The sequence below is a fragment of the Ictalurus furcatus genome, chromosome 16 (assembly GCF_023375685.1).
Source record: "Ictalurus furcatus strain D&B chromosome 16, Billie_1.0, whole genome shotgun sequence".
Lineage (NCBI taxonomy): Eukaryota > Metazoa > Chordata > Actinopteri > Siluriformes > Ictaluridae > Ictalurus > Ictalurus furcatus.
The window spans coordinates 21,365,025-21,389,909 of record NC_071270.1 but is presented as its reverse complement, the minus strand read 5'-3'; the positions used below and the strand labels follow the sequence as shown (position 1 = coordinate 21,389,909).

Sequence of the window (24,885 nt, the reverse complement as noted above, 5' to 3'; positions counted from 1 at the left end):
GAGTATGGTTCCGTATTTCTGTGTGTATAGTGTTATAGAGTTTCACACCACTGTCTTGGTTCAGTTCTGATAGATTTGTACTTTTTGCACGTTTCGGTATTCACTTTTGTGTGGATGTGGAAGTTTCTTATCAGAGTTGCCTCTGATCCCACCATTAAGTACATATAGACCAAAGGCTCTATAGAGATGCACTATTACCTTCCAGCTCTAATTGAATGTACAGTTGAGGTAGTTTCTGTTTTTGATGTTCTGATGAACTGGTTCAGCTCTGCATTAAAGCCTCCACATAGCAACGCATTTCACTGGCCTTGAAAATGGCTCATCTCTGTGTGGAGGCTGTTCTGTATATATACTCCTCATCATAATACAGGGATTCTATTGGAGGAATTTAGACAGCACTCTCCAGCACACTCTCTGAACACTCCTCCAGCACACTTCTGCTGCACACACTCTATCTCTCAAAGACACTCTCTCACACTCACACACTCAGGCACGCACGCCCGCACGCGAGGTTATCACAGCCCCTCTCCAGTGACATTTCAGCTAAATTAAAATGAGCTCGTCACTTCCTAAGAGCGAATCTACAACATCTCTGATCGGATCCTCCGTTCACCGTCAACATCAGCATCACCGGAACACCGGAAACACGACGCCCGCGGAAGGCGCGCGCGGAAGCTCCCGGAACGGATGCGCGAGACGCGGTCAGAGGAGTCAGCCCGAACAGGAAACGGCGCGACGCAAGCAGCAGTCTCGTCACTCTCAGAGCGAGAAAACCCCGGACGAAACCAGTTCGTTTTTTGAGCCGAAGGAGAAACCGCGAAGGGGTTCAAACCTGAGCGTAAAAGCGAAGTCCGCGTGCGCAGAGGCGACAGGAAAGCACGGCAACGCGCGCGCGAAGGCACCAGACGAAGAGCTGCGTCCGATCATAAAGTCGGTCTTCGGACAGGTAAGATTGCAGAGGTTTTAAACACACGTGCGGGGAAATGTAGAGGTGATTAATGCATTCAACAGGTTTGTGATGTCGAGAGGACACGCGCGTGGACACATGAAGAAAACACGAACTGGTTAGTTGGTTTTTTTTACTTTCAAAGTGGCTCTTTTTTTTTACTTTTTAACATCTAATGTGTAGCGTTAACTCTAACAGTGTAGAATTAACATCTAATGTGTAGCGTTAACTCTAACAGTGTAGAATTAACATCTAGTGTGTAGCGTTAACTCTTACAGTGTAGAATTAACATCTAGAGTGTAGCAGTCACTCTTACAGTGTAGAATTAACATCTAGAGTGTAGCAGTCACTCTTACAGTGTAGAATTAACATCTAGTGTGTAGCGTTAACTCTTACAGTGTAGAATTAACATCTAGAGTGTAGCAGTCACTCTTACAGTGTAGAATTAACATCTAGTGTGTAGCGTTAACTCTTACAGTGTAGAATTAACATCTAATGTGTAGCGTTAACTCTAACAGTGTAGAATTAACATCTAATGTGTAGCGTTAACTCTTACAGTGTAGAATTAACATCTAGTGTGTAGCAGTCACTCTTACAGTGTAGAATTAACATCTAGTGTGTAGCGTTAACTCTTACAGTGTAGAATTAACATCTAATGTGTAGCGTTAACTCTAACAGTGTAGAATTAACATCTAGAGTGTAGCAGTCACTCTTACAGTGTAGAATTAACATCTAGTGTGTAGCGTTAACTCTTACAGTGTAGAATTAACATCTAGAGTGTAGCAGTAACTCTTACAGTGTAGAATTAACATCCAGTATGTAGCGTTAACTCTTACAGTGTAGAATTAACATCTAGTGTGTAGCAGTCACTCTTACAGTGTAAAATTAACATCTAGTGTGTAGTGTTAACTCTTACAGTGTAGAATTAACATCTAAGGTGTAGCGTTAACTCTAACAGTGTAGAATTAACATCCAGTGTGTACCGTTAACTCTTACAGTGTAGAATTAACATCCAGTGTGTAGCGTTAACTCTAACAGTGTAGAATTAACATCTAATGTGTAGTGTTAACGCTAACAGTGTAGAATTAACATCTAGTGTGTAGCATTAACTCTTACAGTGTAGAATTAACATCTAATGTGTAGCATTAACTCTTACAGTGTAGAATTAACATCTAATATGTAGCGTAAACTCTTACTGTGTAGAATTAACATCTAGTGTGCAGCGTTAACTCCTACAGTGTAGAATATTATATGCATATGTATGCCAGGTGCAAAATAAATACAATGGACTCTCAATCAGCAGATTATCATTTGCATATTTGCAGGGAAGAGATAAAGATTTTAGTGTTGATATAACACCTTTGGTAGCTAAAGTTGAACTCTAACTTTACAAGTTGAAACTCTAACTTTTAAAGTTGAAACTTTAACTTTACACTGAAATTGTTATTTTAACTCTTATACTATAAAATCAATACATACAACACTGAACAGTGTTGAATTAACATATACAGACATATACAGTGCTGAATGAAGTTTGTATAAGCTATACACCGGAAGAGTTTACACTGTAGGTGTTAATTTATCACAGTACACACAGCATGACATTAGTTAATGACAACATTGTTGTGAAAGGTTGTTTTATATCATGCTTTAACTTGACCACAGCAGATGATAGTGCTGTGTTTGGGCCTCTCTCATTGGTTGATAGTTTCTCTGTGGATGTAATGTACATGATGGATGTGGTGTGCGTGTATACTGTGAAACGAATTCCACACCGTGACAGTTAACATGCCAATGCTTTCAAAACCAGCTATAAATTTTAACAAAGGTAGTTAGGGCTCTGTCATCATAGTAAATCTTCTTCCCCATTACTCTATGAAATGGTGACATAACGCTGAAGCACGCAGACTAAATAAAAGAGGTGCTGGACATTTTGGTTTTTATCCCAAAAAAAGCATACATCAGATCATCAATCTTACTGTTCTACCTCATCTAGTTTTACTATTATTATTGCTTTTAATAGATGCACAGATATTGTTTTTAATAGATATAAATACTGTATATCCCACAGGTCACTATCACATCAGCCAATCAGAATTATGTCGGTTCTTTTAGTAAAAGTTTCTCGTTGCAGTTTCATGAAAAGGCAAGAAGTCGCTCGTGTTTCTTTAGATTTGTCGTTTGTGGGCGTGGCCTGTCCAGCTGTCTTTGCTCCCTGATTATGTATTCGGGCTACTGTATAATTTATAGACATCACTATGTTATATTGTTATGGGAAAATGCATCAAACATGACGGAACATCATGAGTTCCATCAAGTATTTCAATATTGTGAGTTAAGCCCAACAATGGAAGACTTAACTCTACACATTAAGTGTTAATTTGGCAGAGATAACACTGTATGTGTGAACACTATTGTTAATTCAACACCAAGAGTTAAGCCCAACATTGTAAGAGTTATGTCTACACAATAGATGTTAATTTTACACAGTAAGAGTTAACAGTAGTTTTTAATTAAAACTGTATTTGTTAATTTCAATTTTTTTGTTAATGCAACATTGTCTTCACTGGAAAATGTTAAAAGGAAATAGATGGCTACGTTTACTTGCACATCAAATTCCATTTAAGGTTGGGTTGCAGCCGTATTCCGAATACGATGTTTATATGCGTACAGGCATCGGAATATTCCTGTTTACATGGTTGTTGTAAGTATGCCCGAGTTGCCATTCCTAGCCTACAGCTAAGCATCTGTTAGCACCCACAATTCCTTGTGAACTGAGCATGCACACATATCTCCTTTGGCGAATTTGGCGAATCAGAATATTATCAGATTGCAGCATTTACATTACTTAATACTAATTAGAATATTGCCAAATTCCTATTAATACGGGAATATTGATGTGCATGTAAGCATAGCCATATGTTTACATGCACATCAATATTCCAATATTAATCAGAATTTGGCAATATTCTAATTAGTATTGAGTTGCATGTAAATTTGTAGCATGTAAACACCTTGTTCAGAAAATCTACTGAAAGGAGATATATGTGCATGCTCAGTCTGCAAGGAATCTCCTGGGAAATAACAGAGGGAAAGGAAAAGCTTGGGAACTGTGTAGATGGGCATACTTACAACAATCATGTATACAGGAATAATCTGATGCCTGGACGCATGTAAACATTGTATTCGGAATATAGCTGCATGTAAAGATGATGTGCATGTAAAGTAGTCACTGTTTGTTATAGTAACAGCTACAGCCAATATAAAAGCCAACATTTTACATTCAAATGCGCACAATATTTTACAGTGATTTTATTTTTAAAATAAAGCAATTCATTACAGGCAGTATATCACAGCTTGGGTTTTCTTGCTAGTGTGAATGCAGTGCAATGGTGAGGTAATGTTTATTGTGAATTTGGCTCCAAATATAAGCAACATTTTATGTACAGGGGAAAAGTTACTGTTCAAAATTAATAATCGTGAATGGTTAGTATTTTTATTCTGTTTTCTGTTTAAACAGTCAGTCTCATAATTATGAAACTAACCAATTGAGACTAAAGTAACTCAATGATTTTCTTACAGCAGAAAACAACGTTATCAGAAATATGAAGAGGTTTTCTCAACTGTATACATAAAACACAAAAATGGAACAAAGCAACAAATTGGTCTCATTTTTGTTCATCCTTAAAATGTATTAATTGTGTGACAACTGACTTTACAATTGTGTGAAATCTGCTTCTTAACACATCTTAGGCAGGTCTGTACAAATATGAACTTATCAATCAAATATAAAACGAAATAAATGCGTGTACAGTAGATGTGGAACATTTTTACTGAGGGTATATCCACAATAACATATAACACAATAATAAACCAAGCTATAGGAGAACTTTATCTTCCAACGTCACAAATACAATGAGTTCATGTGAAATCTGTGTGATTGTTTGATAATTGTTGGAATCTGACCCATTGCGTGTCTCTGAGAGAGCAGCACAGCTCAATCACTTACACTTGTGTTAATGTGGTCTAGAAATAGCCCAAATCCGGGCCAGAACTTCAGTCTCACTCACACACACACACACACGCACACACACACAAACACACACGCACACACACTCGTGCACCGTAGGCCGTTATGCTCCTCATGATGGAGGTTAATTACTGTGCTGATTTCTGGAGGAGTTTTAATGAGAACACTCGTCTGGTTCATGTCTGTGACGTCAGCGGATTCAGATGTTTTTAAGTGGAGAGTTCATTATTTATTTCTTATATATTTACATAGGTGGGAAGGCAGGAAGAAAGAAAAAGGAAGGAAGGACGGAAGGAAGGAAGGTTGCAAACGAACAAACAAACAAAAACAATGGAAGGACGGAAGAAAGAATGAAAGGAAGCAAGAAAGGAAAGAAGGAAGGAAGGAACAAAGACAGAATGAAATCAACAAACAAAAACAAAGGAAGAAGGAAAGAGACAAAGAAAGGGAGAGAAAGAAAGAAGGATTGAAAAAAGAAAGAAAGAAGGAAGGAGCAAACAAACAAGCAAGTAAAAATGAAGGAAGCAAGCACGAAAGAAAGAAAATAAGAAAGGAATGGAGGGGTGAATGAAAGAAAGAAAAAAAACCAAACAACTGAACAAAAAAAAAATGGAAGAAGGATGGAAGGAAGGAAGGATTAAAGGAAAGATTTTTTCCAAAAAGCATCATAGCACAAAAGTCATTATTAAATGGTAAAGTGTGCATCACATTAAACACTTTCTACCAGTCAGGAAGATCCTAACCTCACCATGCCTTTAAAAAAACCTATATAGTTAGATGGGCAGACAGACGGACAGTTACTGTTTAGTGTAGCGGTTAGGACGGACAGTTACTGTTTAGCGTAGCGGTTAGGACGGACAGTTACTGTTTAGTGTAGCGGTTAGGACGGACAGTTACTGTTTAGCGTAGCGGTTCGGACGGACAGTTACTGTTTAGCGTAGCGGTCAGGACGGACAGTTACTGTTTAGCGTAGCGGTTAGGACGGACAGTTACTGTTTAGTGTAACGGTTAGGAATGACAGTTACTGTTTAGTGTAGAGGTTAGGACGGACAGTTACTGTTTAGAGTAGAGGTTAGGACGGACAGTTACTGTTTAGTCTAGAGTTTAGGACGGACAGTTACTGTTTAGCGTAGCGGTTAGGACGGACAGTTACTGTTTAGCGTAGCGGTTAGGACGGACAGTTACTGTTTAGCGTAGCGGTTAGGACGGACAGTTACTGTTTAGTGTAGAGGTTAGGACGGACAGTTACTGTTTAGTGTAGGGGTTAGATCGGACAGTACACACTACTTCAGATGTAATGTAATACTCACATATGATCAGCTTCTAGCTACATACAGTATGAAGGCAGTATTGCTGAGATGTGTGTGTGTGTATGTGTGTGTGTGTGTGCAGTCACTGTTTTGTCAGAAATATTTCTTCACCATTTGATATTTCATTGTATTTCATATTTCTTTATATAACACAGATGTGTTAAACCCTGCTGAATTGCTCTCCACTGGCTGTGTAGCTAAATTTAGCCCCGTCGCTGCCAACATGAGGGAGGGAGCACATCGACCATTATATTTTAATAAAAATATTCACACGCCTGAGCTCAGCGCAGCTCAGTGTGTATGAAAGTAGGTACATTATTACAGGAGCTGGGCAAATCAGATGTGCGAGGGAGGAAGAGCTGACGGAAGCAGCTCTCATATTAACGTGTGGTAAATAGTAAAGAGGACAAAAATGTAAATCTCAGTTTAAAATATAAACTAATTTGTGTATTAATTTTTGTTGTGTGTGTATTAAACGCTGATTGGAACTGATTTCTGTAGTAGCATCTTACAAATAGATGTAACTTGTATGGCAGATTTGAAAAACTTGTTTAATTGTTGATATGATGAAGTTTTCTGTAAGGAGATGTTTATTTTTGGAAGGAGTCTCCAGTGTGTGTGTGTGTGTGTGTGTGTGTGTGTGTGTGTGTGTGTGTGTGTGTGTGAGACATCTCAGTGTATATGCAAAGTCCTCTTTGGCCACTGTGTGTCATAGAAGACTTCTAAAAGCCCCCTTACACAACTCTGTTCAGACACACACACACACACACACACACACACACACACACACCAAATGATTCAGTAACATTGGCTATGGCAGGACGTCACACTAGTAACCCAGTTTTATTCCCCTGTGCACTTCTTCCAGTGTTGTCTCAGATTCAGTTTGTCCTCAGAGAGGAAATTAACTACTTAAATCGTACCCCATGATTCTAAGCATATTATATCCTGAGTACATGTGATCATGTCTGATCGGGTGAGGCACTGGTATGAAGGTCTTGGATGTTATCATTCCAGAGGCAGTGACTGAGTTTGTTCACAATGAAGAAGCAGCTTGTACAGTATTCTACATTATTCATGGTTTTTATATTGCTGTCCTGTTTGATCTGATACAGCAAAAACATTTATTGTAAACACCCCATCATAGTGTGGATCTGCTTTCAAGATTTGGGTTCATCCTGTTGGCAGCTCTGAGTGAAAATAAGAGACCGAAGTAATAGGATGGCACCAACAGTTTTATTTTTAGTATAGTTTCTCTTTTTGTAAAAATAAAAAAGGGGTCATTTTGAGCCAAAGAGGTTAAAGTGAAAGTTAAAAGCATCGCAGTGACACTGAGAGCACTTTGCCTTGTTGATGCTGATGCAGAGTGTGTGTGTGTGTGTGTGTGTGTGAGTCAGCAGGGTGGACAGTGTCAGATGATAGTGAGCTAACGTGTGCCTAACAATAGAAAATAACGTGTGCCTAACAATAGAAAATAATCTTTATTATTATTATTATTATTATTATTATTATTATTATGATTATTATGATAAATGTATCAGGGACTTTAAAAAAAACTGAAAGCTGTAAAAATCTGAGGAGATGAGCTGGGAGCAGTGCACGCTACAGGAGGACAGGAGGTTTTAGCAGAAATCTGCACTGCCGGCTAGCTCCTGCTGTTCTGCAGGCATGAGTGTGCAGCTACAGAGAGAGAAAGAAATAGGGGAAGAGGGATAGAGTGATGAAGGAAGAACAGGAAAGGATGGATATAGGGACGCAGATATAAGGAGGGATTATATAAGTTCTGCTCAACTACTCACTTTCAGCAGGATGGATGGCTGGATGGATAAATAGTTATGGTCACCTCTAGATAATTGGGCAGACAGACAGATAATCAGAGAGATGGATATACAGATAGATAGATAGATACATATGCTCATCTTTACATAGTCAGGCAGACAGACAGATAAACAGTTAGATAGATAGATAGATAGACAGACATAGATGGATAGATATATAGATAGATAGATAGATAGATAGATAGATAGATATGCTCATCTTTAGATAGACATGCAGAGACAGATAATCAGGCAGATAGATAGACAGACTGACAGATAGACAAAAAGACAGTCAGATAGATAGATGGATGGATAGATAGATCGATAGATAGATATGCTCATCTCTAGATAGGCATTCAGACACAGATAATCAGGTAGATAGATAGACAGACAGATAGATAGATAGATAGACATGCAGACACAGATAATCAGGTAGATAGATAGACAGACAGATAGATAGATAGATAGATAGACATGCAGACACAGATAATCAGGTAGATAGATATCTGTGATATACGTGCATCTGCTGATGCTTGTGAGACAAATACTATGCGGGTGATGGTGGTCGGGCAAATCTAGGCACACATACTTTCCTTGTTTTCTCTCAAATGTTTTAGAAAAATGTATCAGATGTCCTCTGCAGAAATAAAATCCCTTCCATTCTGGCACGTATCCCGAAGAGAAAGAGCTTGGATATAAATATTGAGGGAGTGTGTGCAGCTGGAGCTGAGGCTTCAGTAGTGTTCACACTGTCGCATGTATCCTGTGCATTCCTGATATTTAAAATAACTGGCATCATAGTGTGTGTGTGTGTTTGTGTTTAGTAGTGTAGGAGAGTGTGTATTTATAATTGTAAAAAAGGCTCATCTGTTTATATTAGAAGATGTAGGTATGTATACTGGCTGCAGCCAGTGTGTGTGTGTGTGTGTGTGTGTGCACGATGAGTTGACATTATGCGAACAGACTGCTCAGATGCACACAAGAGTTCACAATGAGCCTGCGGTGAAAAAAACAATCTTCATCAGGATGAATCGTCCAAAGAGAGAGAAAAAGAAAGATAGGGACAGTGAGAGAGAGAGAGAGAGAGAGAGAGAGAGAGAGAGAGAGAGAGAGAAGGATGAGAGGATAAGTAGTGGAGAGGAGGAGAGGATTGAAGGGTGAAAAGAGAGACAAATGGAAGTAAGGGACGAAGGATGAATGAATGAAGGGAAAGGAGTGGAGGATGACAGGAGTAATGAGGAGAGGGGGAAAGGAGAATGAGTGGAAGAGAGGAGCGAATGATGAGAGGGGAACTGGAGTGTAGGATGAGAGGACAAAAAGTGTCAGAAATGTGAAGAAGAGGAGTGAAGAACCCAAATGTTGGATGATTGGATGAGGAGCGGAGCTGAGGATAAGAGGAGAGGAAGGGATAAGAAAACAGGATGAGTGGTGGAGAGGAAGGTAGGATAAGAAGCTGAGAGGAAGCGAGGATGAGTGCAGGCAGGAAGTGATGTCGCAGCAGGTGCATTTTGGGTTGAGCTGCCTTTCTCTATCCTGCACTGGCCTTTCGCCAGCACACCAGTGTGTGTGTGTGTGTGTGTGTGTGTGTGTGTGTTCATGCATCCATTATTGCTATAAAAGAGCACTCAAGAGCTCAAAAGTGTGTGTGTTTGTGTGTGTGAGGGAGATATTTTTAGCTCCCCATCCCCGTATCCGTGTGTGTGTGTAATCGAGTGTACACGCGTGTGTGTGTTTGGATTAGTGTCACCAGTGTCTCGCTTGGGGGAAGGTAACACATTCGACCCTAAGAACCTGTCTCCCTCTGTGTGTGTCTCTCTCTAAATCTCTCTGTCTATCTGTTTGTCTCTCTGTCTCTCTCTATGTGTCTCTCTGTCTATCTATGTGTCTCTCTGTCTCTCTCTATGTGTCTCTCTGTGTTTCTCTCTGTCTCTCTCTATGTGTCTCTGTCTATCTGTGTGTCTCTCTGTCTCTCTCTATGTGTCTCTCTTTCTCTATGTTTCTCTCTGTCTAATTGTCTATCTATGTGTCTCTCTGTCTCTCTCTATGTGTCTCTCTTTCTCTATGTTTCTCTCTGTCTCTCTCTATGTGTCTCTCTGTCTATCTATGTGTCTCTCTGTCTAATTGTCTATCTATGTGTCTCTCTGTCTCTCTCTATGTGTCTCTCTATCTGTGTTTTTCTCTGTCTCTCTATGTGTCTCTCTGTCGATCTATGTGTCTCTCTATGTCTTTGACTATATGTGTCTCTCTGTCTCTGTCTCTCTCTATGTGTCTCTCTGTCTATCTATGTGTCTCTCTGTCTCTTTCTCTATCTATGTGTCTCTCTGTCTCTCTCTATGTGTCTCTCTATGTTTCTCTCTGTCTCTCTCTATGTCTCTCTGTCTATTTATGTCTCTCTCTGTCTCTTTGTCTATCTGTGTGTCTCTCTATCTCTCTCTATGTGTCTCTCTTTCTATCTATGTCTCTCTGTCTATTTATGTGTCTCTGTCTCTCTCTATGTGTCTCTTTCTGTCTTGCTGTCTCTCTCTATGTGTCTCTCTGTCTATTTATGTGTCTCTCTGTCTCTCTCTATGTGTCTCTCTCTGTCTCTCTATGTGTGTCTCTCTATCTATGTGTCTCTCTGTCTCTCTCTATCTCTCTCTATGTCTCTCTGTCTCTCTATCTATCTATGTGTTTCTCTGTCTCTCTCTATGTGTCTCTGTCTCTCTCTATGTGTTTCTCTGTCTCTCTCTATGTGTCTCTCTGTCTCTCTCTATGTGTTTCTCTGTCTCTCTCTATGTGTCTGTCTGTCTCTCTCTATGTGTCTCTCTGTTTATCTTTCTGCATCTCTGTCTATCTTCATTCTCTTGTTCAAATGGAAAGTACAAAACTGTGTGCACAGGGTGAGTACTGTAAGTAAAAAAGAGAGTCAGAGAGAAATGGAAAGAGAAAGAAAAAAGAGTAACAGAGACGGATAGACAAAAAGAGATAAAGAGTGATTCAAATCGAGAAAGAAGGATAGTCTGAGGAGACACCGCGAGTGTGTGAAAGACAAACGGAAAGATACAGTAGATCAACAGAGCAGATGAGATTAAGGCTAAATGATTGACATGGAAACAAGAGAAGAAAGAGCAAAAAGTTATAGAGAAAATAAAGGGATAGTGAGAAGAATAAGAGACAAAGCAGAAGAAAACAGTAAACAAAGGAGGATATAGGGCAAGAGAGGGAGGGAGAGAGAGGGAGGAAAAGATGAGAACACAAGATTGAGGGATGAATGGAGAAAGCGAGCTAGATATAAAGAGAAAGTGTTAGGGACAGAGAGAGGAGGAGGAGGGGGGATAGAGAAATCTACAGAAAGAAAGCGAGACAGAAAAATACAGAGCGATAGAGGTCAGGGGGACACAGAGAGAGAAAGAGGAAGAGTGAGAAAGAGCGAGACGGAGAAAGTAAGAGAGAGATGAGAACAAGCCCTCGCGCTTCTCTCAGTGAGCGCTCACACATGCGTAAGACATGCATGCCTTCTCTCCTCCTTCCTTTCGATCTCTGATCCTGCATCCAGTCCCTCGCTCTAGTCACTTATCCTGCCTCAGCCTCCGTCCCTCATTCCCTCGCTCTGTTTCTATCGCTAGAAAATGCACTTTAAAGTTGCTTAATGCATGCAGGGAAAGACACACTCACACACACACACACACACACGCAAGCATTGACTCTTGCACTCTGAGAGGCAGGATGAGCTAAAGCGACTCACTATGGGCAACTGTGTGAAATCTCCGCTTAACCGCCTCAACAAGAAGGTATGTTCACTACCCATTACAGTGTGTGTATGTGTGTGTGCTAGTGTACAATTTGTGTATTTGTGAGTGCATGTATGATTATGTGAGTGAGTGAGTGTGTGTGTGTGTGTGTGTGTGTGTGTATGTAAATGAGCCTGACTGTGCTTTTTTGGACTCTAGCTGACTAAACAGGACTGACTCACGCTTCCTTGTAGATTTGAGCATCCTTATGTGTGTGTGTGTGTGTGTGTGTGTGTGTGAGACAGAGAGAGGATTATAGCGCTATGCTCTAACATATTGATCCAACTATATTTAGTAGATTTAGTTCTTTTGAGTCATCATTACAGCAATGTCAGTATCTGCGTTTCAGCCCATTAAGTATTAAGTAGTAAGTATTGTTAAGTAGGAAGCAATCACTAAGTATTTACTTAGGTTTAAGTATTTATACGTTGTCCTGAATAAAGTAAACATATTTTGCCTTTAGTGGGTTAACAATATAGAGCCAGGAATAATAGTGAAATTCTGCGTTTCAGTATTCAGTACTCTGAAATAAAGTGCAGATGCATATGCAGGGTGAAGTTTTAAGGGGTGTATCAGTATGTTTTGAATTTAAGGTTATTGTTTTGGGGTTTTTTTGTTTTTTTTTACAGCAAACAGCTCTTTTAAAACCAACCTGGTTTAAACTATTAAAAATCAAAAGTCCCCAAAATCAAATCGTTAATAAGCATTTATCAATCATAGACCCCCTAAATGTGTGATGATCTAGGAAAACCCTTTCCATTGTAAAAATTTGACATTTTTCTTCTATTTCTAGTTTTGAATATTACCTGAACTGAAATATATTTCATTTTGACATGTGTCTCCAACACAAGTAAATGTAAAAAGCAGATTTTAAAGGGAAAAAATTGTATTTAAAGATTTGATTTTGACTCCACTGAGTTTACAGATCGAATTGGCATGAAGATATCGAACTTGAGTCGAAGGATTTAGACGTCGTAAAGCCGAGTGCACGCTACATGACTTTCAAAATCGTACAATCGCTGATCCTTTCGCGTTACACTGCTTAAATTGCTTGCGATCGCTTGTTTGGTAGACGCAGGGGTGTGTGCACACTTCCGAACGTTCACCTGGAGAGATCCCTGCTGAACCACACCTGTTCCCCAAATCCCACTTTCTCACACAAATAAAAATGAGAGCTGTGACTTTGGAAACAAGAAATAAGATGTTGAAATATTGGTCAGAAAGATGCGAGCAGCGAGGATCACCTGTTCTGCAAAGAGAACTGGAGCTACAGTGAAACGAAACAGCTATTTTTTATAGGAATCATGTCCTGTTATGTTTTTATTTTTGCTGTTCCTAACAACCATTTTGGGTATAAAATAAATCACTTCTTATAGAAGCGTTATTACTCCCACACAAACAGATGGATGATAAACTGGATTCAAGAATCTGAGTTCCTCTCAGGCTCTCGTCGGTTGGTTCTCAGTGCTAAACTCGTCATTCCGTACAGATTCTCACTGAGCTTTTTTAGTGATTGTTGCAGCCAAAAACGTGTTTTTTTGTGCTTTCTTTTGTGGAAAACTACTTGAATTGGCATTTGTCTTTCACAGAGATGTTTGTTGGTAAATGAGACCTTTAGCTGGACTCATTGTCGAAGAGGGCTTCGGCTGAATGCGCGTTACAGCGACGTCACATGACACGTCTCGGCCCGCATCTGCAGAAAATCCGTGGTAATTTTGAACAAATGTAAGCTCCGTCCGAATATTGCAGAGTTTGCTTGATTTCGCGTTCATTTCTGCGATCGCAGAACTGACTAGTCGACCGTTCTCACAGGGGTTCGCACGACACGCATGGCTATCTAGAGAAAATCGAACATGCTTGAAAATATCGAAGAAAATCACTGAGCAAAGCACACTATGTGAGCGGGAAATCAGGAATAAAATCGTGCAGTGTGCACTACGCTTTAGGCAGACTTACTGCATTTATGTGTGTGTGCATGTGTGCGCAAGTAAGCTGCTCATGTTGTGACAGTAAAAGTATTTGCTTTGACTGTAAGAACCTTTAAGACATTAAATGCATAATTATAGGATTATATAAAAATCCTGAGAGAGAGAGAGAGAGAGAGAGAGAACGCGCTTGTTACTCTAATCACCTTCCCACTTTTGGATGATTGGTTTTACACAGTGCACAGTGTTTTAAGCTTGTGCTGTCTCAGCTTGTGCACTTGAACGAAATTTTACACTATTCACTCATATATATTTAACTGTTTAATACCTGGATGTTTATATGACAGTAACGACTATACTTTCTTTTTTGCGGAAATGACGGATAAGCACACGGTACTTCTCGTCATTGAGACACACTTCATCTCTCATCGCTTCTAACACGTTATTCAGAAATGGGAATGACGCACTACATCTGAGTCTTTCCGTGAAATGAGTACTCGTGCTAAAAATATGCACAGTACACAGTTTGAGCTTGTTTCGTACCCTAATCTTGGCAAACAACCCCAATCGTTGCGAAGAAACACTTGAATTGAGTGAATTAGCTTCATTCTTATTTCATGTGAAAGCTGGATAACTAACAGTGTTACTGGCTTTTGCTTCATAGTGTATTGAGAGATCCTGGTTGGAAATTGTCTACATTCCACTGCAGTTCGCTTATCAGTGTGAGCTGTTAGTGGGGGTGTAAGAGAGCAGAACACACACTCTCTCTACCACACACACACACAGATGGACTGTGAAGGTCATGCACGAGTAGAGGGCAGATGCTGATTTCACACACACACACACACACACACACACACACACACACACCGGTGAGCGGGACTGAGGACATACACAGAATTGCAGTTATGCACACTGTGCTGATGCTGTAATCTTTTGATGAAACAGGACTTTAGATATTGTAAGTTTGTTTTGTGTGCGTGTGTGTGTGTGCGTGCGTGCGTGCATGCGTGTGTGTGTGTGAATGTTGTGGGACTAAAAATGCATATTTTTCATAACCTATAATAGATGATTCATGGAAAAGGAAGTTTCAAGTATCAGATGTTAAATGGATTTGCACATGAATACAAAGAAAAGTATTTTAATGATTATATTTCAAGGTGAAGCGTGGTTATTGAAAGCTCGGACAGGCAATATGCTGTTTTCTAAGTGCTGTACGATAAAGCAGTGAAGGACAGATGTATAAAATGTCTTTTACCTTTACTTGACATACATATTTGCAAATGTTTTAGCACCCCAATCGTGGCATCACCAACTGTAGCAAATACAAAATCTAGCTAACTGGTTATTATTACATTGACATGACTAGATAATAAGAAACCCTTATAGCAATTATTGTATAATAAGTAATAAGAAGTAAAATACAGTTAGGTCCCTAAGGTCCATAAGTATTTGGACAGTGACACAGTTTTGGTCATTTTGCCTCTATACACCATCACAATGGATTTAAAATGAAATATAAAATGTGATTGAAGTACAAACTTTCAGCTTTAATTCAAGGGGTTTAACAAAAAATATTACATTAACCAGCTAAGAACAGCTACCAAATGCAAATTCAATTCTTGGAATCAACTCTACACATCAACTTCATTTCAAGTCCAATGTAGTGGTGTACAGAGGCAAAATAACAAAAATAGTGTCCCTGTCCAAATAATTATGGACATGTCTGTATGTATTATGAGAAATCAGTAAATAGAGCGTAGAAGAATTAATAAGGACATGGAAAATTGTATAGATTATGGGTGACCACTGTGATTAAAACATTGCTGACGGTAACAGTAACAATATTATGGGTTTTAATTTTCACCCATGTGTAAAAACATATACATTTACAGTATTTGGCGCCTTACATTTATACAACATAGCAGCTGAGGGTTAACGGGCCTTGCTCAAGGGCCCAGCAGTGGCAGCACTGGTATTTGAACTCATGACCCTCTGATCAGTTGTTCAACATCTTAACCACTGAGCTACCGCAGTCTTTAATATATAACACATATATAGAGAGAGACTTTCCGTCTCTGATCATTTCTGTGCCCCCTTGCTTGTCACATTCCTCCCCAAAACACTGGCCCACATCAGGACCGGAGGCGGAGCTACAAAGCTGTGGCCCGTGACGAAGGCGGAGCCTCGAGCCACACCCTGGCATCTCAAAACTCCACTTACGTACACAGCGTGCTTGGTCCTGCATGCATCTTTCTACGCAAGGGATTCGCTGAGAGCCGGCAGGCTGTACGTAAGTGTGTACACACACAAACAGACAAATCTACATAATAATCTGTGTTAATATATACAATATCTGTCAAAAAATAATAATAAAATAATAATAATAATAATAAACGTTCCACCAATTCCCTAAATATTTGTATTTACTTGTTCAGATAGAACTTGTCTTAGAATTGATGTTAGACAGTGTTTAATTATCGACTGTAGGACAAATATATATTGTTGTGCTACGTGTGTCTAATTAGAGCGATTCAGATCAACAATATATTCTAGATTTGTTTTTCAGTCAAATAAATAGTCACAAATATTTCTCCAGTTAATTATACCTATTTCATACTTAGAGATCAGGTGTGTTTTCTTTCTAGAGCGTTCTAGGGCATTTAACTTGGACCCATTTCTTGAAGTTTAGCCAAGGGGATTCAAAAACTTGTACCAAACTATTTATTTTGTGTTAGTTTTAGTTTTATTCCCAGAATGGACTTATTATTTATCCTCGATTATTGTCTATTAGTCATATATTTTGTTGTTTTTTTTAGGTTGTATATTTTTTCTTTTTTTTTATGTTGTATTTTTTCTTAATTTTGTTTTTGTTAATAAAGATACATTTGTAATAAATGATCAGAATTGGTCTATTTTATGTCTGATACCCTTTCAGCTGCCATACCTGTATGATAAAAGTATATTATATTATAGAAAAATAAACGTTTTCTATAATGATAGTAATAGATTGCAAAAAATGTCCCACAACAAACTTTATCTAACTTAAAGTCCACCCAGTAGCCAGCTCTTCCCTACTGTAAACATGCTTCCAACTGATGCTCATGCTGCATCATAGGGCAGTATAACATACACAGAGAGAAAGCACTGAATCTGCCCTCTTCTGCATGCATGAGCTCTTAGATGTCCATGAATGGCTACTATGGCTCTGATTGACAGGAAAGAGAGTATGATATTCCTCCCACCCAGAGAGCATGACCAATTTTGCTGTCTTGGCTCCCATGGATGGCTGTGGCATTGTCAAGATTTGAGCTTGCCATCTCCCAAAAAGAGGGCAAACAATTGGGAGTGAATATACACTCAGGCCCTCAACTCAAAAGCCTCAACCAAGTACTTTTATTTACATTTAATACAAATTTAAGAAGCAGCCTTGTCAAATATAGTGTGTTCTGATTGGCCGGGTGCAGTAAAGGACCATCACACATTTACATTTATTCATTTAGCAGACGCTTTTATCCAAATATACCGAAGCGTGTACGCCTCGATACAAGTTCAGTATCAGATCGATAAGAAATGACAACAGTTAACACGATGGTACTATCTGAATGAAATATCTGACATCACCACAGAATGTCACAATACTGTAACCTCCTCAATTTCACAGCTAGACTTGAGGTTAGAAATGGACACTGATGAAGGACTACAGAATATTAACACAAATTGTGCATGAAAAAAATGATCTACAGTCTCTAATTGTATGCCTACAAGATGACGAACATGATATAAGTGTCTAAAATGCAGTATATATGGCCTGATACATATCATGTCCACACACCGGCATGTCATGCATTCCAAGGTAGATGGGGGCTGATAAACTGCACAGAGCCACAGATACTGTAGGTGTGAACACAAGCCCTTACCTCTGTTTCACATATTATAAAAAGGTGATGAATTTCAAATGCTTGTTAATATTGCCTGTGAATTTTTTTTTTTTTGACCATTCTTGTCATTACTGTTGCTAATTTGCCAGGAAAGAAAAACATTTAAATTTAAGTGTGACTCACATGCATAAATAAAGGATAAAAACTTAACCCTAGTCTTGCTGAACCACACTGGTCACCTAGTGGTGGATGAACAACAATCAAACTCAGATTAAGAGAAGAAATAAAAATCATCAGGGGTGTTTGAAGTTACTAAAACACACTTGCAAAGTCAAACTGTCCAATGTTTTTATCATATTTATTACCACATGATTACTGGTCAAAACATTTGTCGATCATGCTTTAAATAAACTCTTTTTTTTATTACAGATACAGAGTGGAGTCATTAAAACTGTAAGAAAAAAGGAAACTGTTTTCTGTTGCGATTTACAATTTTATTTTTTTTTCTTTCAGGACAGACAGCTAAGACCAGAAGAACTGGATGGTAAGATTTCTGAGATAATGCTAATAATATAATACTTTATCCAAGGAATGGAAGGAAAGAATAGATCAAGTAGTTTTATTTAGACAAATTCATATTAATACTACATTAATATTACTAATTGAATTGGGCATTACTAATTGAATTACTTTTCTGTCATTTGACCACGTTTCATCTCATTGTTGGAAATGGTTCAAACTGATTCAGAATTCGAACTGATTCAGTGATTCAAAGTGATTCGATGATTCAAACAAGATTGGTTGTGCAAAAACAATGCTTTTAAAATGGTAATATTGTTCTTATTTAAGGCTACTGTCACACAATAGCTATGTTTCCATCCACCTGTTTGTATGCGAATTTTGGGATATTGCATAAAAAATGCTGGATGGAAACACCAGATGTGAGTATAATCTCCAAAATGCTCATAAAAGACGTATGCGCTCAGTTAAGATGGATCATTTTTTTTATTCGATAAGAAGACATCACATAGACTTTAATGGGAACATTTCTTTGAAGCACATCAAAAAGTCATGTGACTTTGCCTCAATAAATGATGTGATTGGATAACTGCCTCAGAAAAGTAAAAATGGCAGAGAGCGAGAGATATGTTCCCCTGGAAGTCATGATTTTGTTCTCTTGAACACATGGGATGGATACGGTACTTTATTCGCAAATATTTTATGCTATTTCGTTTAAGTTAAATTCACAACTTGGATGGAAACATAGCTAGTGACTAATGTTTTTGGTTGTTCCAGTTTGATTTCAGAATGTTAGTGTAAAAAAATCTGCTTTTTCATCAGTGCTGATCTGTTGTTGGGTTTTGCAGAGCTCAGAGAAGCGTTTAAAGAGTTTGATAAGGACCGAGATGGCCTTATTAATTGTAAGGATCTGGGGGTCTGTATGAGGACGATGGGTTACATGCCTACAGAGATGGAGCTGATTGAACTAAGTCAGCAGATCAACATGAATAGTAGGTTCCTCAGACCAAACACCGAGACAACATCAGCCATTTTGGCTCCATTCCATATGTCATTAATCTAGTTAAATAGAGAAATTTTTTTCTCTAAATAGAGAAATTTTTTTGGCCAAAATTTACTTTTGTTCTTCCGTGTTCTTGCAGTGGGAGGTCACGTGGACTTTGATGACTTTGTGGAGTTGATGGGACCAAAACTGTTAGCAGAAACAGCTGATATGATTGGGGTGAAGGAGCTCAGAGATGCTTTTAAAGAGGTGAATACAGACAGAGGAAGAAATCCAAGACTCCAGTAAAATGTAACATTAGGCTCTAAATGATCTGAAGATCGTTCCTGTAATAGAAATCTGATTTTAAAAAGATTGTTTATGCTAATTTGAGGAAAAGCCATGCTTTGTGTTGTTCAGAACAGACAGGGTTAAACTGATGGATGTGTACCAAAAGACAGTGAGCAAAATGTTTTTTCAATGCTTTCAGTTTGACGCTAATGGAGACGGTCAAATCAGCACATCTGAACTACGAGAGGCCATGAAGAAGCTGCTGGGACGACAGGTTATAGCTTTCTTTTTATCTCGTCTTTCTTTCATTCTTCTACAACAATGTATTACACCACATGTCCTTCGAAAGTGTGAACCGTCCTGCGACTAGTAACCAAAACCTGTGAAAATCGGACAAAATGAGATTTATCTGCTCTCATGTGCAGCAGACCTGGAATCCAGTTTATAATTCATCTATTTGTATCCATAAGACTTTATCTGGCATGTCATACCCAAATGATTGCTAGGAACAGCAAACATAAAAACAAACACAACATGGTGGGGCACAGTATAAAAATAGCTAGTTTTTGCACTATATATCCAGTTCTTTTTGCAGAACAGACAATCCTCACTGCCTGCATCTCCCCAGCCAATATTCCCTCCACATGTTCATTATTAACAATGCTGCAAAGTCACATTATAGACAACTTTCACATGTTTTTTTGCATGAGAAAGCGGGACTGGGGATCAGGCATACTTTTGTCGGGATCTCTCCGGGTGACAGTTTGTGTAGACCTTCGATCTTGTACACCGCTATGTCCACCAAACAACATCCATCCATTTTCCACACCGCTTATCCTACACAGGGTCATGGGGGAGCCTGGAGCTTATCCCAGGGAACTTGGGGCACAAGGTAGGGGACACCCAGGACGGGGTGCCAACCCATCGTAGGGCACAATCGCGCACACGTTCACACACCCAGTCACATCCTACGGACAATTTGGAAATGCCCGTCAGCCTACAACGTATGTTTTTGTACTTGGGGAGAAAACTGGAGTACCCAGAGGAAACTCCCAAAGCACGGGGAGAATATGCAAGCTCCGCCCACACAGTGCAGAGGTGAGATTTGAACTCCCAACCCCGGAGGTGCAAGGCAAACGTGCTAACCACCGTGCCACATATAAGCAAGAAAGACCAGCTTAATTTCTGCCTTGTTTATATTCATGCTGTACTTCTTTGTTTTATATTGCAGGTTAGACGCAAAGAGCTGGAGGACATCCTGAAGGACATTGATCTTAACGGTGATGGACATGTAGACTTCGAAGGTATGTGTTTGCATCGGCCACTGTTTAGAATGTATGATGTGTGTATTTCAGTCTGACTGTGAATAAAGGCCCTTTCACACTGAGCGCGATGCGATAAACCTAAGCGAAGCGCTGATGCTCTTTTTCACATCGAATGCAGAACGATTGATCGCGGAGAATGCATTCTACACCTGCACACTAGGTGGCGCAGATTGATCTAATGTCTTGACAACTGAGAAGAAGACTCACTTAAGTGGGGCGGCTGTGGTTCAGGTGGTAGAGCGGGTTGTCCACTAATCGTAGGGTTGGCGGTTCGATTCCCGGCCCACGTGACACCACATGCCGAAGTGTCCTTGGGCAAGACACTGAACCCCAAGTTGCTCCCGATGGCAAGTTAGCACCTTGCATGGTAGCTCTGCTACCATTCGTGTGTGAGTGTGTGTATGAATGGGTGAATGAGAACCAGTGTAAAGCGCTTTGGATAAAAGCGGTATATAAATGCAGACCATTTAAATTTTGGTGCATAGAACCATAAGGCACACAAACTGTTAAGAAGCACAGAAAACATGTTTTTGTAGTTGTCGTGACGGTTATCAAAAAGGTTTTCTGTTCTCAGACACCAATGATAACGAGAACTCAACATCCATACACTTCTCTCTTCCGGAATACTTTTCTTCTGTGTTTACACTGGTTTTCAAAACAGCTTTTTGTGCTCTAGCGCCACCAATCTCGACCAATCTCAAATCTGATTAGACGGCCCGTTTCATCGTTGGGCGACGGGGGAAAAAAATTGACACACTGGTCAAAAAAACATCCTGCTTTGTCGCACCGCAATTGATCGCACCCGGTGTCAGTCGCTCCATATGGATCTACTGTTTCGATTCAAGAGCGTCATCGCGTGGTACATTCGCGTCGCTTAATCGTGCTCAGTATGAAAGGTCCTTAAGGCTGCATGCCAAACTGCACACTAATATGCTCAAAAGAGCAATCTAGCTATACTAGATACTATTCAATGAAACACGTTTGCTATGTTAGATAAAACTGCAGCAAAGCTTTTGGGGTTGTTTTTTCCCCTCAGAGTTTGTGCGCATGATGTCACGCTGACATGGAGGAACGACAGATGAGAACTGAAAGGTGCTAGGGAGATTAGAAGAGACATTTGGAATACAACCTCAGACCTCTGACCCTGCAATGAAGCGTGAAAGCCCTTTGCATCTCCTTTATAAAGACTACAGGCTGATCAAACAATGCTGCAAGAAAACATTTTATATCTCCAGCTGTAACAGAAGCACATCTTCCTGAAGATAATCAACATATCGCTGCAATACTGTGACTTCAAATTCTTGGATATGGATTGGATATGCAATATTACTTCTTTGTTCTTGTGTTTATGTGGAGATGTTTGTTGCCGCGTGAGAGTGAGTGTGTGAAGCCCATTTCACAAGAGACGCAGGAAATGTGTCCTTTAAGCATCATTCAATGTAGCTTTTTATACCAGAGAAGCGTGGCAAGCAGTGCAGCAGGGGGTTACAGGTACACTAAGCTTGATTTTATGTTTTGAATCCACTTTTGTTGCTAGGGTTTTCTAGCTAGAAACACAATGAAAATATTTGTGCTACAATGACAAAAGCACATCGAGACAAATCTCCACCAGTATACCCTCACTGGAGAGCCAGTAGAAATTGTGAATAATGTGCACATAAATAAGCTGACCCTGACACAAGAAGCAAAGAGCACAACACAGTGATATACTGGGGAAGACCTGTCAGGTTTTTTCCCCAGGCCGACTCTATAGGAATCTCATATACATAATAAAATGCATGAATTTGCTTCAGTTAATATAGTTCCATAGAGTAAAATTACAAAACTAATCAAGATATATTCCCAAAACGTTCTTTCTAGATACCTCTATACACATGCTTATGTGATTTGGTCTTGTTAACAGTTAAGAAATGGTATCGGTAGCTTTATTTTATCATTTGTCAAACATAAAACATTTGAGTGTTTTCTATTAAAACAATATCCTATGTGGAATGTATTTACCCATATAAATGATAACTTACACTCACCTTTCATATAGGAATAGGAATGCATGTACACCTGCTTATTCATGAACTTATCCAAACAGCCAATCATGTGGCAGCAGCACAGTGCATCAAATCATGCAGATACAAAACTGGACAGTTTTCCAAGATTTGGAAAAATGTCACCTGGTCGTTTTTCCAATCAAATGTAGCCTCTTGTTTTTGAGTAAGAGGAGTGGAACCTGACATGGTATTCTGCTGTTGTAGCCCATCCGCTTCAAGTTTCGCCATGTTGTGCATTTGAGATACGTTTCTGCTTGTAAAGAATGGTTACCATAGCCTTTCTGTAAGCTCGAACCATTCTGGTAATTATCTTCTGACCTCTCTCATGTTTTTTGTTTTACGTACCATTCTGTGTCAACTGTAGAGACTGTTGTGTGTGAAAATCCCAGGAGTTTCTGAAATACTCAAACCTGCCCACCTGGCACCAGCAACCACGCCACGGTTAAAGTCACAGAGATCACGCTTCTTCCCCTTCTGATGTTTGATGTGAAACTGAACTGTTAACTGATCCCTTTGACCTGTATCGACATGATTTTATGCATTGTGCTGCCGCCACATAATTGGCTGAAAGGACAATTGAATGAATGTGCAGTTGTACAGTGCCCTCCACTAATATTGGCACCCTTGGTAAATATGAGCAAAGAAGGCTGTAAAAAAATGTCTTTATTGTTAAACCTTTTGATCTTTTGTTTAAAAAAAAAATCACAGAACTACTCTGCTCTCTATTTTTTTATAAACCTGTGTTTTGTTCGCAATTGTTTGATATCCATAAAAGCAGAGTATTTTTGTGCATTTTTGAACAAACGATCAAAATTTTAAACAATAAAGACAATTTTTCAGTCTTCTTTGCTCATATTTACTAAGGGTGCCAATATTAGTGGAGGGCACTGTACATATTCTGATGATTGCATGTAAAATATATGAAAAGGCTGGTCATTATGATCCTATATACGTATGAAAAGCAGCAATAATTAATCAGTTTGTATATTGTAAAATATATTATACAATACAGCAATTTAAAGGATTTCCATGCCATGTTGCGTCAGCTGTAAAATGGGTTGTAGTTGGTGTTTGTGTTTAAAAAAAATCTCTTGAAAATCAGGGTGATGCAAACGATGCAATAGAAGAACCATTTTTTGGTTTCCTTAAATGAAGTTATTAAACATTTTACAAGAATAGACCCACTTAACTTTATAAATATTACATAATACATATTTAATTTATGACCATAATCCAATTATACAAATATTAGGCTCATTATTTAAATGTGTACAGTACTACTGGGTTATTTATTGGAGTCATAAAGCTATATTTAAACACTGACAGAACACATTCAATTCAAGCAACTAGTCAAATCAGCTAATAAGTATTATTGTATAAGAGAACACAATAATAAATATAACTTTAATAATAGTGCATTGGGATTTGCACCACTGTAACATAAATCAAAGAATCAGCTATGCTTCCTGACCCTTCTTTGAGAACCAGGGTTCCGAAGAAGCTTTTGATGAATGGATTATGGTTATTCAGGAAATGGTTCTTCTTTACGTCAAAAATAGTTTAAGAATTGTGACCCAAAAGGTTCTTCATCAAACCTAAATTGATTCTTTAAAGGACCAACAACAGTCCTTCTCTGGCTTCGCTCTAAAGACCATGTTCTAGCACCTTCATTTTTAAGAGTGTAATGTGAAGTAGTAGCCTTTTAGCTAATTAACATGGAAGTCTAGTATATTCATTTGTATATTAGTGATGTAGAGTGAAAATCTGTTGGAAATATCTTCATTACCATTCCCACACTCTTTACTGTGATGTACATTGATTCCTTTGCACTTCTTAAGGGACATATCACCTTCTGTCATAGCTTTGTCTGATAAAACGTTGCACTATGTCAAACGTCGAGCCATGTAGGATTCAAGTTACTAGAATAAAGGCACCTACACCCTATGTAGTGCATTAGATTAAATATGCAGTAATAATCACTGTATACTGTACCATTATGAGATAGTGTATAAAATAATGACACTATTAGTGCAACAGGGAGCCC

General features: G+C 39.0%; 1 protein-coding gene across 2 annotated transcripts; it reads left to right on the top strand.

The window, feature by feature from the left end:
• The first annotated feature begins 506 nt into the window (after window positions 1-506).
• cabp1b (calcium binding protein 1b) lies at window positions 507-22,958 on the top strand. 2 transcript variants are annotated; one of them, XM_053645233.1, is made up of 8 exons: window positions 507-946; window positions 15,938-16,084; window positions 18,193-18,223; window positions 19,047-19,190; window positions 19,341-19,450; window positions 19,671-19,745; window positions 20,703-20,775; window positions 21,833-22,958. In XM_053645233.1, exons 1-8 carry the CDS (start codon window positions 554-556, stop codon window positions 21,856-21,858), a joined length of 999 nt encoding a protein of 332 aa, XP_053501208.1. In that variant the 5' UTR covers window positions 507-553; the 3' UTR covers window positions 21,859-22,958. The 2 variants fall into 2 exon arrangements, with proteins under 2 accessions (XP_053501208.1, XP_053501207.1); XM_053645232.1 differs by lacking the exon at window positions 15,938-16,084.
• The last annotated feature ends 1,927 nt before the right edge of the window (window positions 22,959-24,885 follow it).